The sequence below is a fragment of the Rhinoraja longicauda genome, chromosome 17 (genome assembly GCF_053455715.1).
Source record: "Rhinoraja longicauda isolate Sanriku21f chromosome 17, sRhiLon1.1, whole genome shotgun sequence".
Classification (NCBI taxonomy): Eukaryota; Metazoa; Chordata; class Chondrichthyes; order Rajiformes; family Arhynchobatidae; genus Rhinoraja; species Rhinoraja longicauda.
This window is the reverse complement of record NC_135969.1, coordinates 24,932,069-24,948,815: the sequence shown is the minus strand read 5'-3', so window position 1 is coordinate 24,948,815 and position 16,747 is coordinate 24,932,069. Positions and strand designations below refer to the sequence as shown.

The 16,747-nt window shown below is 44.5% G+C and overlaps 1 protein-coding gene across 1 annotated transcript; it reads left to right on the top strand.

Annotated features, from left to right (window-relative positions):
* The first annotated feature begins 7,417 nt into the window (after nt 1-7,417).
* vhl (von Hippel-Lindau tumor suppressor) lies at nt 7,418-16,747 on the top strand. The gene is made up of 3 exons (XM_078414388.1): nt 7,418-7,648; nt 11,779-11,916; nt 14,913-16,747. The coding sequence occupies exons 1-3, from the start codon at nt 7,450-7,452 to the stop codon at nt 15,089-15,091; spliced, it is 516 nt and encodes a 171-aa protein (XP_078270514.1). The 5' UTR covers nt 7,418-7,449; the 3' UTR covers nt 15,092-16,747.

The following is a 16,747-nucleotide window of genomic DNA, read 5'->3' as shown; positions in this document are numbered from 1 at the left end:
GGAAAGCAGACTATTACCTGAATGGTGGCCGATTAGGAGAAGGGGAGATGCAACAAGACCTGGGTGTCGTGGTACACCAGTCATTGAAAGTAGGCATGCAGGTGCAGCAGGCAGTGAAGAAGGCGAATGGTATGTTGGCATTTTTAGCGAGGGTATAGGAGCAGGGAGGTTCTGCTGCAGTTGTACAGGGCATTGGTGAGACCACACCTGGAGTATTGCGTACAGTTTTGGTCTCCTAATCTGAGGAAAGACATTCTTGCCATAGAGGGAGTACAAAGAAGGTTCACCAGATTGATTCCTGGGATGGCAGGACTTTCATATGAAGAAAGACTGGATAGACTCGGCTTGTACTCGCTGGAATTTAGAAGATTGAGGGGGGATCTTATAGAAACTTACAAAATTCTTAAGGGGTTGGACAGGCTAGATGCAGGAAGATTGTTCCCGATGTTGGGGAAGTCCAGAACAAGGGGTCACAGTTTAAGGATAAGGGGGAAGTCTTTTAGGACCGAGATGAGAAAGCTTTTTTTCACACAGTGGAATTCTCTGCAACAGAAGGTAGTTGAGGCCAGTTCATTGGCTATATTTAAGAGGGAGTTAGATGTGGCCCTTGTGGCTAAAGGGATCAGGGGGTATGGAGAGAAGGCAGGTACGGGATACTGAGTTGGATGATCAGCCATGATCATATTGAATGGCGGTGCAGGCTCGAAGGGCCGAATGGCCTACTCCTGCACCTATTTTCTATGTTACTATGATCACTGTTCTCTCACATACATTTCATTAGGGCCTACCCATACGTATTCGCAATCAGTGACATCAAACTTATTTCTAGAAATCCTAATATTGTGAATGGAATACCTATGAACACATGTCAAGATATTTTTTCATTCTTTTCATTCTATATTAGTGTAATAAAATGTAATGCATACATACCTACACTGATACAGAAGTGCTAGCTTTAGACATGAATAATGTACATTACTACCATAGTTTAGTTTTGCATTTAAGATATAATTGAGGGGGTCGGTGCAATATAGTGCGAACCCTCACTTTTGTGAAAAATGAGTTACATGCATTAACACGATCCTTACCCACTACCCTACAACCTGTAAAAATGTCATATTTAAATTCAACCGATAAGTTGGTCAAATAACATAGACACCTTCTTCTTTTTTTTGTGATTTATGGATTTTTCAAATGTGAATATCTCATAACGACACATTTGTGGGTTAACAGTATATTGCACCAACATCAATTTTACATCGTTCAAAGATGAACTTCATAAACAAGGCTAATACTTTTTGTTTCTGTCATTCATGGTTAAATTTACATCATTTTGTGTGCGATATATACAGGGTTGCACTGTTTCGCATGTCAGCTAACCAATGAAAAGATCAGGTCCTGATTTATACCAGCTCTTCACCTTCCCCCCCTTGTCTGAAGAAGGGTCCCAACCTGAAACATCACCCATCCTTTTTCTCCAGAGATGCTGCCTGACCTGATTTACTCCACCACTGTGTCTATTTGAATTAGATTCATGCTTCTGTACGTCAGGCAGCATTGCCCATTTTAGTGGCTGTCAAGGGTTTTTAACTAATCAATTCACCAAATCAAATTTTCTTGGCTCTAAGTATAAAGTTAAATGTACTTTCAATTATATTGTGGATATAGAGGTCTATTGTTTGCAAATGCCTAATCTCTGCTTTCATGACTTTTTAAAATAAAACAAAAAGAGATACAGCTCGTGGAGGTGAAATTAAAATTAACAGAGAAAGCAAAGAACAGTTCATTAAATATGATCAATTGGCCTGATACAGAGTGGATCTCTAGTGCAAATATTCAATCAGTAACATCCAAAGTTTAAAGATCACGAAGCAGCAACTCTTCAAGAAATAGTTATAAAGGGTGGTTTTAAACTAAATAGGGGAGGGGGGTGTCAAATGGGATAGTCAAGGATGGAGTTAAAGGGAAATAGAGTAAAGGGATAATGAATGACCCCGGAATAAACGGGAAAGAAAGCTCACAAAGGGATAGGAGAGTATGGCCAAGTGTAATGGGAATCGATGTGAAAGGTGAGATGCATAAGGAATTAAAAGTATTGTATATGAATGTGCGAAATATAAGAAGTAAAGTAGATGAGCTTGAGGCTCAGTTAGAGATTGGTGGATATGACATTGTGGGGATTACAGAAATGTGGCTGCAGGAGGATCGGGTCTGGGAGCTTAATATTCAGGGTTATACATCCTATAGAAAGGACAGGCAGGTGGGCAGAGGAGGTGGGGTAGCTCTGTTGGTGAGGGATGAAATTCAGTCCCTTGTAAGGGGTGACATAGGGACTGATGAGGTAGAGTCACTGTGGATAGAGTTGAATTGCAAAGGGAAGAAGACGCTAATTGGAGTTGTCTACAGACCCCCAAATAGTAGCCCGGATGAAGAGTGTAAGTTGCAGCAGGAGTTAAAGCTGGCACGTAACAAAGCTAATGCCACTGTGGTGATGGGGGATTTCAATATGCAGGTAGACTGGGAAAATCATGTTGGTTCTGGGCCACAAGAAAGAGAGTTTGTAGAGTGCCTCCGAGATGGATTCTTAGAGCAGCTTGTACTGGAGCCTACCAGAGAAAGGGCAATTCTGGATTTAGTGTTGTCCAATGAACCAGATTTGATAACAGAATTCGAGGTAAAGGAGCCGCTTGGAGGTAATGATTATAATATGATTAGTTTTAATCTGCAATTTGAGAGGGAGAAGATTAAATCAGAAGTGTCAGTGTTGCAGTTGAACAAAGGGGACTATGAAGGCATGAGAGGGGATCTGGCCAAGGTTGACTGGAAAGGGATCCTAGCATAAATGACGGTGGAACAGCAATGGCAGGAATTTTGGGCATAATCCAGAAGATGCAGGATCATTTCATTCCAAAGCGGAAGAAAATTCTAAGGGGCGTAGGAGGCAACCATGGCTGACAAGGGAAGTTAGGGATGGAATAAAACTAAAAGAAAAGATGTATAACACAGCAAAGAGTAGCAGGAAGCCAGAGGATTGGGAAACCTTCAAAGGACAACAGAAGGTAACAAAACGGGCAATACGGGCTGAAAAGATGAAGTACGAGGGGAAGCTAGCCAAGAATATAAAGAAGGACAGTAAACATAGAAACATAGAAAATAGGTGCAGGAGTAGGCCATTCGGCCCTTCGAGCCTGCACCGCCATTCAATATGATCATGGCTGATCATCCAGCTCAGTAGCCTGTACCTGCCTTCTCTCCATACCCCCTGATCCCTTTAGCAAAAAGGGCCACATCTAACTCCCTCTTAAATATAGCCAATGAACTGGCCTCAACTACCTTCTGTGGCAGAGAATTCCACAGACTCACCACTCTCTGTGTGAAGAAATGTTTTCTCATCTCGGTCCTAAAAGACTTCCCCCTTATCCTTAAGCTGTGACCCCTGGTTCTGGATTCCCCCAACATCGGGAACAATCTTCCCGCATCTAGCCTCTACAACCCCTTAAGAATTTTATATGTTTCTATAAGATCCCCCCTCAGTCTTCTAAATTCCAGCGAGTACAAGCCCAGTCTATCCAGTCTTTCCTCATATGAAAGTCCCGCCATCCCAGGGATCAATCTGGTGAACCTTCTCTGTACTCCCTCTAAGGCAAGAACGTTTTTCCTCAGGTTAGGAGACCAAAACTGCACACAATACTCCAGGTGCGGTCTCACCAAGGCCCTGTACAACTGCAGCAGAACCTCCCTGCTCCTAAACTCAAATCCTCTTGCTATGAATGCCAACATACCATTCGCTTTCTTCACTGCCTGCTGCACCTGCATGCTTGCTTTCAATGACTGGTGCACCATGACACCCAGGTCACGTTGCATCTCCCCTTCTCCCAATAAGTCACCATTCAGGTAATACTCTGCTTTCCTGTTCATGCCGCCAAAGTGGATAACCTCACATTTATCCACATTATATTGCATCTGCCATGCATTTGCCCACTCGCCTAATCTATCCAAGTCACTCTGCAGCCTCCTAGCATCCTCCTCGCAGCTAACACTGCCACCCAGCTTCGTGTCATCCGCAAACTTAGAGATGTTGCATTCAAGTCCCTCGTCCAAATCATTAATATACACTGTAAATAACTGGGGTCCCAGCACTGAGCCTTGCGGTACCCCACTAGTCACTGCCCGCCATTCCGAAAAGGACCCGTTTATTCCTACTCTTTGCTTCCTGTCCGCCAACCAATTTTCTATCCACCTCAACACTGAACCCTCAATACCGTGTACTTTAAGTTTGTACACCAATCTCCTATGTGGGACCTTGTCGAAGGCCTTCTGGAAGTCCAAATATAACACATCGACTGGTTCTCCCTTATCCACTCTACTAGTTACATTCTCGAAAAATTCTATAAGATTCGTCAGACATGATTTGCCTTTGGTAAATCCATGCTGACTTTGTCCGATGATTTCACCACTTTCCAAATGTGATGCTATCACATCTTTAATAACTGACTAGCATTTTCCCCACTACCGATGTTAGGCTAACTGGTCTATAATTCCCCGTTTTCTCTCTCCCTCCCTTTTTAAAAAGTGGGGTTACATTAGCTACCCTCCAGTCCTCAGGAACTACTCCAGAATCTAAAGAGTTTTGAAAAATTATCACTAATGCATCCACTATTTCTGAGGCTACTTCCTTAAGCACTCTGGGATGCAGCCTATCTGGCCCTGGGGATTTATCTGCCTTTAATCCATTTAATTTACCTAACACCACTTCCCGACTAACCTGGATTTCCCTCAGTTCCTCCATCTCATTCGACCCCCGGTCCCCTGCTATTTCCGGCAGACGGTTTATGTCTTCCTTAGTGAAGACAGAACCAAAGTATTTGTTCAATTGGTCTGCCATCTCCTTGTTCCATATGATCAATTCACCTGTTTCCGACAGCAAGGGACCTACATTTGTCTTAACTAATCTTTTTCTCTTGACATATCTATAAAAGCTTTTGCAGTCAGTTTTTATGTTCCTTGCCAGTTTTCCCTCTTAATCTATTTTCCCTTTCCTAATTAAGCCCTTTGTCCTCCTCTGCTGGACTCTGAATTTCTCCCAGTCCTCTGGTATGCTACTTTTTCTGGCTAATCTGTATGCTTCATCTTTTGTTTTAATACTATCCTTGATTTCCCTTGTTAGCCACGGATGCACTACCTTTCCTGGTTTGTTCTTTTGCCAAACTAGGATGAACACTTGTTGTAGTTCATCCATGCGACCTTTAAATGCCTTCCATTGCATGTCCACCGTCAACCCTTTCAGCATCAATCGCCAGTCTATTTATTTATGGATCTATGAAAGGGAAATCATGTTTGACTAAAAAGCTTCTTTAGATATGTTAAGAGAAAAAGATTAGCAAAGACAAATGTGGGTCCCTTGAAGGCAGACACGGGTGAAATTATTATAGGTAACAAGGAAATGGCAGAAGAGTTGAACAGGTACTTTGGATCTGTCTTCACTAAGGAAGGCACAAACAATCTCCCAGATGTACTAGAGGACAGAGGATCTAGGGGGATAGAGGAACTAAAAGAAATTTGCATTAGGCGAGAAATAGTATTGGGTAGACTGATGGGACTGAAGGTTGATAAATCCCCAGGGCCTGATGGTCTGCATCCCAGGGTACTCAGGGAGGTGGCTATAGAAATAATGGACGCATTGGTGATCATTTTCCAATGTTCAATAGATTCAGGATCAGTTCCTGTGGATAGGAGGATAGCTCCAAGAAAGGAGCGAGAGAAAATGGGGAATTACAGACGAGTTAGCCTGACATCGGTGGTGGGGAAGATGCTGGAGTAAATTATTAAAGAGGTAATAGCGGTGCATTTGGATAGTAGTAAAAGGATAAGTCCAAGTCAGCGTGGATTTATGAAAGGGAAATCATGCTTGACTAATCTTCTGGAATGTTTTGAGGATGTGACAAGTAAAATGGATGAAGGGGAGCCAGTGGATGTAGTGAATCTAGACTTCCAGAAAGCCTTTTGATAAGATCCCACACGGGGGATTGGTGAGCATAATTAGAGCACATGGTATTGGGGGTAGAATGTTGACATGGATAGAGAATTGGTTGGCAGACAGGAAGCAAAGAGTAGGAGTAAATGGGTCCTTTTCAGAATGGCAGGCAGTGGCGAGTGGAGTGCCGCAAGGTTTGGTGTTGGGGCCGCAACTATTCACCATATATATTAATGATTTGGATGAAGGAATTAGAAGTAACACTAGTAAGTTTGCAGATGACACTAAGCTGGGTGGCAGTGTGAACTGCGAAGAGGATGTTAGGAGGTTGTAGGGTGACCTGGACAGGTTGAGTGAGTGGGCAGATGCATGGCAAATGCAGTATAATGTAGATAAATGTGAGGTTATCCACTTTGGCGGCAAACACAAGGAGGCAGATTATTATCTCAATGGTGTCAGGTTAGGTAAGTGAGAAGTGCAGCGAGACCTGGGTGTCCTCGTACACCAGTCACTGAAAGTTGGCATGCAGTTACAGCAGGCAATGAAGAAAGCTAATTGCATGTTGGCCTTCATAACGAGAGGATTTCAGTATAGGAGTAAAGAGGTTCTTCTGCAGTTGTGTAGGGCCCTGGTAAGACCACCACTGGAGTATTGTGTACAGTTTTGGTCTAATTTGAGGAAGGACATCCTTGTAATTGAGGCAGTGCAGCGCAAGTTCACGAGATTGATCCCTGGGATGGCGGGACTGTCATATGAGGAAAGATTGAAAAAACTAGGTTTGTATTCACTTGAGTTTAGAAGGACGAGAGGGGATCTTATAGAGACATATAAAATTATAAAAGGACTGGACAAGCTAGATGCTGGAAAAATGTTCCCAATGTTGGGGGAGTCCAGAACCAGGGGCCAGTCTTAGAATAAAGGGGAGGCCATTTAAAACTGAGGTGAGAAGGAACTTTTTGACCCAGAGAGTTGTGAAATTATCTGCCACAGAGGGCAGTGGAAGCCAAATCACTGGATAGATTTAAGAGAGAGTTAGATAGAGCTCTAGGGGCTAGTGGAATCAAGGGATATGAGGAGAAGGCAGGCACGGGTTACTGATTGTGGATGATCAGCCATGATCACAACGAATGGCCTCTTCCTGCACCTATTTTCTATGTTTCTAAATGTCAACTATCAACTTATCCAAGAAGTTGAACACAAATAATTGTTTGCAAACATTTGATATGCGAAGAAATCGCAGAGTTGTTAACACTGCCCAGTCTAGCACACAGAATTTGCTTACTAAAATGGCGCTGAAATGTACCCATGACCTACTACGGGTTTTAGGCTCGAGTGGTCTATCTTGCTCCTCTAGTATCTTTGGTCCAGGCGGACACGGCAGCTAATGGGCGTGTGGTTGCAGCCAGCTGGAGGGCGGGCGGGTCCTCCAGTGACGTAGGGCACTAGGCCCGAGGCCTGGCGCGGCGCGGCGAGCGATGCCGGAGATCGGGGACCCCGAGGCCGTGACGGGCATGGGTCCAATCCGCTCGCACCACAGCCGCCAGAGTTCGTTCGTCACCTTCTGTAACTGCACGGCCCGCAGCGTGCGGCCGGTGTGGATCAACTACCGCGGGCAGCCCGAGACCTACGCCGAGATGAAGGCGCAGAGCGGCCGCAAGATGAACACTTTCATGGGTGAGCGGCCGCCGCTCGGACCGTCCCCTCCGGGTCCCTGCCTGGCATCCCAGTGCCAGCGCTCCCGTTCCAAGCGACCAGTTCTTTGTTATTCGAGGAGGGGTGGGCTCAGGATTTTGGGGGTGGGTCAACAAGTGTGTTTTGGTCAACAGGTGGGTTCCGGGATGGATTTAAGGTCACTTAGTTCTGAGTTGGATCTGGGTCAACAGGTGGACTTGGGGAAGTCTGAGGTCAACAGATGGGTCTGGAGTCAACAGGAGCTCGGGGTGGATCTGAGGTCACCTGGGTCTGAGGTGGATCTGGGGTCTGAGGCCAACAGATTGGCTTGGGGGAGTCTGGGGTCAACAAATGGGTTATGGAGAATTGAGTCATCAGGTGGTTTTGGGGGAATCTTAAGGTCTCATTCTCATAGTTATGGGGTGGATCTGGGGATCATGAGTTCGGCATGGGTCTGGGGACCATTGGGTTTGGGGTGGATTTTGGGGTCATGTTCTGGGGCAAACAGGCAGATCTGGATCCTGTGGGTCTGGGGTCAATAAGTGGGTTATGGGATGGATGTGGGGTCACATGGTGAATGGAGTGGATCTTGGATGAACGGTGAGTTGGGTGGATCTGGGGGTCATGTGGATCTGGAATCAACAAGTCGACCTGGAGTTAAGGAAGGGTTTATGGTCACATGTAAGGGATGGTTTTGCATTTGGGGTAAGCGGTGATTCTAGTAGGGTGTCTGGAAGTGGATTTGGGTATTATGGTCACAGCTGGGATCACAATTGGTTTGGATTTTGGAAATTTAAAGATGGGTTGGGGAAGGGTTTTGGGTTGGGAATTAGGGCTGTTAGGCAAGGTCTTCAGTACAGGTGGTTTGGCCTTGGCGTCTAGAGGCTTTAGGCTTGGCAATTGCATCTGGGTTTGGTGTTTCGGAGATCCAGCATCTGCGGTGCACTGATATGCTTTGGAATAATTGTTTAATTGGCTGACTTCCAGGAATGTTCACCATGAAAATGGTTTTCTGGACTTTTGAGTGACCCTTTCAACTTATTCACGGCTGCTCCTTTTGCTCTTAAATAAAAATAGAAAATTCTGCAAATGCTCAGCAATCGGGCAGAATCTGAAGAAGGGTCTCGACCAGAAACGTCACCCATTCCTTCTCTCCCGAGATGCTGCCTGACCTGCTGAGTTACTCCAGCATTTTGTGAATAAATCGATTTGTACCAGCATCTGCAGTTATTTTCTTATACTGGAAAGAGATTGAGTTGATACATCAAATCTGAAATCCATTGTCAGAGCTGAAAGGGGAAAAAAAAGATTAGGTTCAGTAACAAAGAAGATGGGAAGTATGAGTAGAACAATGGGAATAGCTCCAACCGGGTGAGTCCAAATGGGTTAGTGGGCCAGTTAAAATCAGATTGTAATTCTTGACCCGTGTTAATGTTGCTAATTACGAAGCTGTGGGACATTCCATTGGCCAGGCTCTACAAATCGAGAGAGAAAAACAGCCCAAAATCGCAGGTTTGGCCATTCTGATAGAGAAAGAAAATTTCCCAAGTTGTAGAATTCAATATTGCATCCTCTAAACTGTAATGTGTGCAGAGCAAATGCTTGGGCCTCATTATATCACTGTAGACCACAGACAGATCATTTAGAATGGGAGTGGGATGCAAAAATGAAGTGACAGCTGGTAGACAACATGAATCCCAAGGTCATCCATCCCCTGTGGACTGAATGCAGGTGTTCTCCAGAGCGATCACCCACTCTGTTTTTTCTTTAAGACACTCATTAAGAACAATGGAGTGATTGGAAGAAGCGCAACAGAATCTCTGCTTCAGCTTTGGATCTCTGGATTTTGGGGGCGGGGGCAAGAGCTCGGGAAGAGGTGAAAGGGCAGGCGTTGCATCTCCTGAAGCTGCTGAGAAGCTGTGATGGGGAGTGGTTGGTGAGGACAGAAGTGTGGACCAGGGAGTTGCAAAGGAAGTGATCCCTTTTGGTATTGGATTATAATTGTCACATACCGAGATGTGAAAAACCTGTTTGCGTGCTATCCAATTAAATAGATGACACTTTACATAAATATACTCAAGCCATGCCGAGTACAACAAGCAGAACAACAAGAGTAAACTTTGCAGTGCGGAATATAGTTTGCAGCAATGAGGTAGGTTGCAAGGTCGGGTCAAGATATGGAAGGAAAGTTCAGAGGCCTGACAACAGAGGGAAGTTGGGAATTTGTGCATTCAAGCTTTTATATCTTCTGTCCAATGGGAGCTGGGGGAGAAGAGGGAATGGTGGGGTGCAAAAGGTCCTTGATTATGTTGACTGCTTTCCCGAAGGCAGCGTGGTGTAGATGTAGTCAATGGTGAGGAGTCTGGTCTATATGACGGACTGGGCTACATCCACACCTGTCTGCAATTTCTTGTGATTTTGGGCAGAGCTATTCCCAAACCAAGCTGTGATGGTCCTGACAGTCTGCAGTGCATCTGCAGAAGTGAGTAAGAGTCATTGGAGATATGCTGAATTTACACAACCTCCTGAGGAAGTAAAGGCATGGGTGTGCTTTTTTGGCTGTAGATGTAATGTGGTTGGTCCAGGAGAGATTGTTGGTAATGTTTGTGCCTAGGAACATGAAGCTTTCACCATTTCAACTTTGACATTATTAATACTTGATTGAAGCATGTATTCTTCCACACTTCCTAATAACTAGCTCATTCGTCTCGCTGATATTGAGTGAGAGGTTGTTGTCTTGGCACTCTTACTAAGCTGTCTGTCTCCTTCCAGTGCTCTGTCTCATCATTGTTCAAGATCTAGCACACTACAGTGGCGTCATCTGCAAACCTATGAGTTAGAGCAGAATCTGGCTTCACAGATGTGAGTGTATAGGGCGTATATTAAGGGTTCACAGAATGCATCTGTGCAGTGCACTAGTGTTGAGAATTATTATGTGGAAGGTGTGTTTTTTGCCTATCCTCGCTGATTTTGATCTGTGGGTCAGATATTTTGGAATCCAGTGGCAGAGGGGGATGCTGACTCCAAGATCCTGCAGCTTGGAGATTAATTTGGATGGGATTATGGTGTTGAAGGCAAACCTAGAGTCAATAAATGGGAGTTTGACATGGATGTCCTTGTTAGCTAAGTGTTCCAGAGATGCGTGTAGGGCCGGGGAGATTGCATCTGCTGTGGACCTGTTTTGATGAAAGACAAACTGCAGTTGATCAAGGCTGTTTGGGAGGCTGGAGTTAATGTAAGCCATGACCAACCAATCAAAGTATCCAATGATGGTGAATGCCAGAGTCACTGGACAGTAGTCATTGAGGCAGACCTGCTGCATCGCGCAGGTCCTGAGTACAGGGCTGGTGACTCCATCTGAGCCAGTTGTTTTCCATGGATTCACTCTCAGGAAGGCCAATCTTGCATCTGCTACAGTAACCATGGTACAGGCGTGCATGAAATTATGTCCTTCCACCGACCTATTCAAAGCAAGCATGGAATGCAGTTAGCTCATTGGGGAGGGACACCTTGCTGCCAGCAATACTGCCCGACTTCACTTTGTAGATGGTTATAACATGCAAGCTTGCCACAATCGACAGGTGTGTAAGAAGGAACTGCAGATGCTGGTTTACACTGAAGATGGACTCAAAATGCTGGAGTAACTCGGGCCAGGTATCATCTCTGGAGAAAAGGAATAGGTGACCTTTCGGGTTAAAACATCACCTATTCCATTTGACCAGAAATGCTGCCTGACCAATTGAGTTACTCCAACATTTTGTTTCCACAATTGATAGGTCTCGTATTGTAGCCTCTGGGCTCTAGCATGGTCTGGAATTTACTTATTTAATGACAATGCAGAAGTCACCAGGAAGCGAGGATGGGGGGGAAGGGACGGGGAGGGTTGTGGTTTGTAGGTTAGTTGCCTAAAATCTGAGATGTCAATGTTCCTACCATTAGGTTTGTAAGCTACACAAGCGGAGTATGAGGAGTATGAGCGGAGCTGTTCTTTCTGACCTGAAATGTCACCGATCCATGCTCTCCAGAGATGCTGTCAGACCCGCTGAGTTACTACAACACTGTCTTTTTTTGTAAGCCAGCCTCTGCAGTTCCTTGTTTCTCTTAAGTATTAATCTATTTGTTTTCTTTGTCAGGTCACCCGTGGATGTTCCGTGATGCGGTTTCTGATGACAGGCTCCTTGTCAATGGTCACGAGGTCTTCGTCTCGCCCCCCGGTCAAGTTAATGAGATTGGGCAGCCTCGATACATCATGGTTAAAATCACCATACCAGGTAATTGGTTGCTTTGATTTTTTTTATCCTAATTGGAGTCATGAGAGTTGTACATCACAGAAACTGGCCCTTCAGCCCACCATGTCCATGCTAACCAGCAAATACTGATCCCATTTACCAGCACTTGGTCTGTAGCCTATTAATCTTGCTGCTTCAGGTGGCCACCCAAATCCTTGTGAGAGTCTCTCCCATCACCACCAGTGCTCTAGTCCAGGTTGCAATTATCCTCTGGATGAGGTCTCTTATTCTGGACTTTAACATAGACACATAGAAAAATATGTTTAGTTGTCTTAGAAAAACTCTTACATGAGGAAAATGGTATCCACCCTTTTGACTGTATGCCGTTCACAATTTTGCACATCTGTATCGGATCACTCCTCACCCACCTTGGCTACCAGGAAAACAGAGCCAACCTATCCAGTTTCTCCTCGTAACCAAAACATACCATCCCAGTAAAAGTACCGGTGAATCTCCTCTGCATCTCTCCAGTGCAGTTACATCCTTCATATAGTGTGTATGTACACCATGTCCAGCTGGGGCTTAACCAATGTTTAACGAAGTTGTACCAGGACCTCCCTTCACCTGCACACGATGCCCCATATAGTGAAAATGAGCATCTCACGTGCTTCTTTTATCACCCATTCTCCCTACACTGCCACTTTCAGAATCTTTAGACTTGTACACCAAGATCCTTTTGTTCCTTGGGTCCTACTATTCATAATATATGTCATATTGAAACCCCCAAAATACATCACCTGACATTTATCAGGATTAAATTCCACCTGCAATTGCTCTGCTCAAATTACAAAATAATTGTGTAGCCTAACTACCCTTCTTACTGTGAACACCACCAACTATCAACTGCAAACTTTCTCATCATACTTCCTACATTCCACATTTAAGTCTTTAACTTGCATAACATGTAGTAAGGGTCCCAGCACGATTTCTGTGGTACACTGCTCGTCACAGGCCTTCAATCACAATAGCAGCCCCTGTCACCACCCTCTGTTTCCTATCACCAAGTCAATTTTGGATCCCATTTGCCAACTTGCATTGAATCCTGTGGGCTTTAATCTTTTGGACCAACTTTCCATGAGGACCTAATCAAAGTCCTACTGGTCCATGTGAACTGCAATGCCCTTGCCAATCTTTTAAGTTACCTCTTCAAACAAACTCAATTAAATAAGTCATGCAAGATCTCCCATTCATAAATCTGCTCTACAAATCCCACCTACCCCAGAATCCTGTCTCCTGTCCAAAAATCTAGAGCCGTCTCTTCTGCACGATTCCATCAATCTTGCATTAATCTGATCCATCTTTCAATTGTGGGGACAATTGTGACAGAGGTTGCAACTTGATCATTTCCAAATCAAGAGGTTCTCAGCTTTAGCCCCATACTATTGTGTAAAGATGGTGCGGTAACATCAATCAGGAGATTCACCATGCTGTCCTGAACAACATTGATCAACAGAGACCAAAGCAGATGTCTGCTCCTTATCACGTTGTTAATAAGAGCTTGCTGTTTTCAATTTAACATGTGTACTTCCCACAATAATGGATTTACGAAGGGGAAATCATGCTTGACTAATCTTCTGGAATTTTTTGAGGATGCAACTAGGAAAATGGACAAGGGAGAGCCAGTGGATGTAGTGTACCTGGACTTTCAGAAGGTCCTTTGATAAGGTCCCACATAGGAGATTAGTGGGCAAGATTAGAGCACATGGTATTGGGGGCAGGGTGCTGACATGGATAGAAAATTGGTTGGCAGACAGGAAACAAAGAGTAGGGATTAACGGGTCCCTTTCAGAATGGCAGGCAGTGACTAGTGGGGTACCGGTGCTGGGACTGCAGCTATTTACAATATACATTAATGACTTGGATGAAGGGATTAAAAGTAACATTAGCAAATTTGTCGATGGCACAAAGCTGGGTGGCAGTGTGAATTGTGAGGAGGATGCTATGAGAATGCAGGGTGACTTGGACAGGTTGTGTGAGTGGGCAGATGCATGGCAGATGCAGTTTAATGTGGATAAATGTGAGGTTATTCATTTTGGTGTTAAGAACAGAAAGGCAGATTATTATCTGAATGGTGTCAAGTTAGGAAATGGTGAAGTACAAGGAGATCTGGGTGTCCTTGTTCATCAGTCACTGAAAGTTAGCATGCAGGTACAGCAGGCAGTGAAGAAAGCTAATGGCATGTTAGCCTTTATGACAAGAGGAGTTGAGTATAGGAGCAGGGAGGTCCTTCTGCAGTTGTACAGGGCCCGAGTGAGACTGCACCTGGAGCACTGTGTCAGTTTTGTTGTCCAAATTTGAGGAAGGATATTCTAGCTATTGAGGGAGTGCAGCGTAGCTTCATTAGGTTAATTCCCGGAATGGCGGGACTGTCGTATGTTGAAAGACTGGAGCGACTAGGCTTGTATACACTGGAATTTAGAAGGATGAGAGGGGATCTTATTGAAACATATAAGATTATTAAGGGTTTGGACACGTTAGAGGCAGGAAACATGTTCCCAATGTTGGGGGAGTCCAGAACCAGGGGCCACCGTTTAAGAATATGGGGTACACCATTTAGAACGGAGATGAGGAAAAACTTTTTCAGTCAGAGTTGTAAATCTGTGGAATCTCTGCCTCAGAAGGCAGTGGAGGCCAATTCTCTGGATGCTTTCAAGAGAGAGCTAGATAGAGCTCTTAATGATAGCGGAGTCAGGGGGTATGGGGGGGAAGGCAGGAACGGGGTACTGATTGTGAATGATCAGCCATGATCACATTGAATGGTTGTGCTGGCTCGAAGGGCCGAATGGCCTACTCCTGCACCTATTGTCTATTAATAATGTAGGTAATTTATTTTTCTGTATTGTATAATGAACTGAAAAGGTTTGCAATACAATGAGGGATTGCAGATTTGATTAAAAAGTGATTTGAAACTTTGCTTTTTAAAAAAAAATGTAAATTGTCAATGAGCAAACTGGATTTAATTGTGTGAAACCTCTCAGTTTACACACTAAAGGAGCGGTGCCTGCAAGTGGTGCGCAGCCTGGTGAAGCAGGAGGATTACAGAAACCTGGAGATTGCCCGAACACTACACAGTGACCTGGAGGATCACCCCCAGGTGCTGAAAGATCTTCAGCGCCTCCAGCAGCTGGCTGAACAGGAAGAAAATGACCTGAACTGAGAGTAACATTGTTCTTTCCACATCCTTACCCCAGATCAGCACGGGTATATTGTACATAGACAAACTATGAAAAGCTATCTGCAGAGTCCCTAGCAACAGTGACTGTCCAGTGTGACTGATACAAAACTATGGTCGTCTCCATCTGATCAGTATTGTTGGCATACTTTGTACTTTTCATTATCTTCCTATTTCTTGGACCAAATCATTTCACTTTTTTAAATGGCTGATGTGCAAATCCTCCAATACCTTTAGATGAACAACATCCAATGAATTTCTGGCCCATCACCAATATCGCGCAGCAGTAGAAGTGTGTAAATTAGGGAAGGAGGCAAGCCTATCTTGGGTCTCTTCCACTGGTGTCTGAGATGCCAGCGCAGAGTTTATTCTACAAGCGAGGGAATCCAGAAATGCTGGTAGCATAGTGAGCTTGTGATATAGATCATGGTTAGTGTAGAGTATTGAAAGTACAAAGCATAGAGGTAACATGGGGAAACTGGGTGATCATATGAGGTATGAAGGAATAACAAAATATGCTGATGGGGCTAAATGGCTCACCTATAGCATTAAAGGCAGCATGATTTGCGGAGATTGCTTTGACTCTGCACGGCAACTGAAGGTAGCATAAACATGAATGGAGAAAATGCAGATTAAAAAAGTGTAAAACTGCTGCTGCCCAATTTGTGGATTGAGCATAATGGGGAAAGGCTTCCTCAACTAAACTTCTGACATTAACGTTTTAGCATATTTGTAAGTGAGTCTGTGGTTGCACTGTACCGAGTACTGTGTACTGGTTGTATGTATCCATGCCTAAGCTAGCCCACTTTGCCATTTCTGCATTGTAACCTGCTTCATTCTGTGCTGCGGAGCTTGTATTTATGGCTCCTGAATCTGGTTACCTTGGTATTTTCTCTAATTTCTCCTACTAGTTAGAACTTCTGTTTCACTGTCATCCCAGATTTGTTTTCTTTTCACCTTATGTGGTCACTACATAGAATTTTGCAAAATGGTGTAGGTCTGGACACAGTGCCCCACCTATTCCAGCCACGGTGCTGTAAAAGTTGAACAAAACAAATTACCCTTTGTGTTATCACTTTATTGATGTAATTTTTATGATTTTGTTGTATTCAGCAGTCTCCCAATCCCTCCACGTTCGCACCTTATTTAGCTTACTTTCCAAGGCATAAACACTTATTCTTCCTAAGCAAAAGTGTCTCTTCACATCTTCCCATATTCACATTTGTTTGTAAATTCCAGCTCTGTTCCACAAGAAGGTCTTTCTCTATTGAATCTGTAGTCCTTCTCTATCACTTCCAAAGTTTTGATGTACCTGGAAGTGTTGAATCTGCTTCTGGTGTTGATCAAAATCATGTGTGTAAATGTTGGGCGGTGGAAGTTGCAGCAGTGGTCTAAGACAGGGATCTCCAAACTATGGCCTGCCACGAGATTTTAACCGGCCCCGCAGCAAGCTCTTAGGCGGCGGGAACTGGAGGCAGAAGTTACCGGAGAGCAGACCCAGAGCCGGAACAGGGCGAGATATCGCAGAGCCCCCTTGCAAACACCAAACCCAAGGAAACTTCCCTCCTAGCTGCCACCGTTCACCCCGGGGAGAGAGAGATAGGGGGAGGGGGGAGAGTCGGGGTATAGTCGGGGTAGAGG

Bases quoted from the DNA above. Each gene is read 5' to 3' on its own strand.
- vhl (XM_078414388.1), top strand. From the start codon at position 7,450: ATGCCGGAGATCGGGGACCCCGAGGCCGTGACGGGCATGGGTCCAATC. The intron at 7,649-11,778 runs GTGAGCGGCCGC...TTTCTTTGTCAG, and splicing joins CAAGATGAACACTTTCATGG to GTCACCCGTGGATGTTCCGT. The intron at 11,917-14,912 runs GTAATTGGTTGC...GAAACCTCTCAG, and splicing joins GGTTAAAATCACCATACCAG to TTTACACACTAAAGGAGCGG.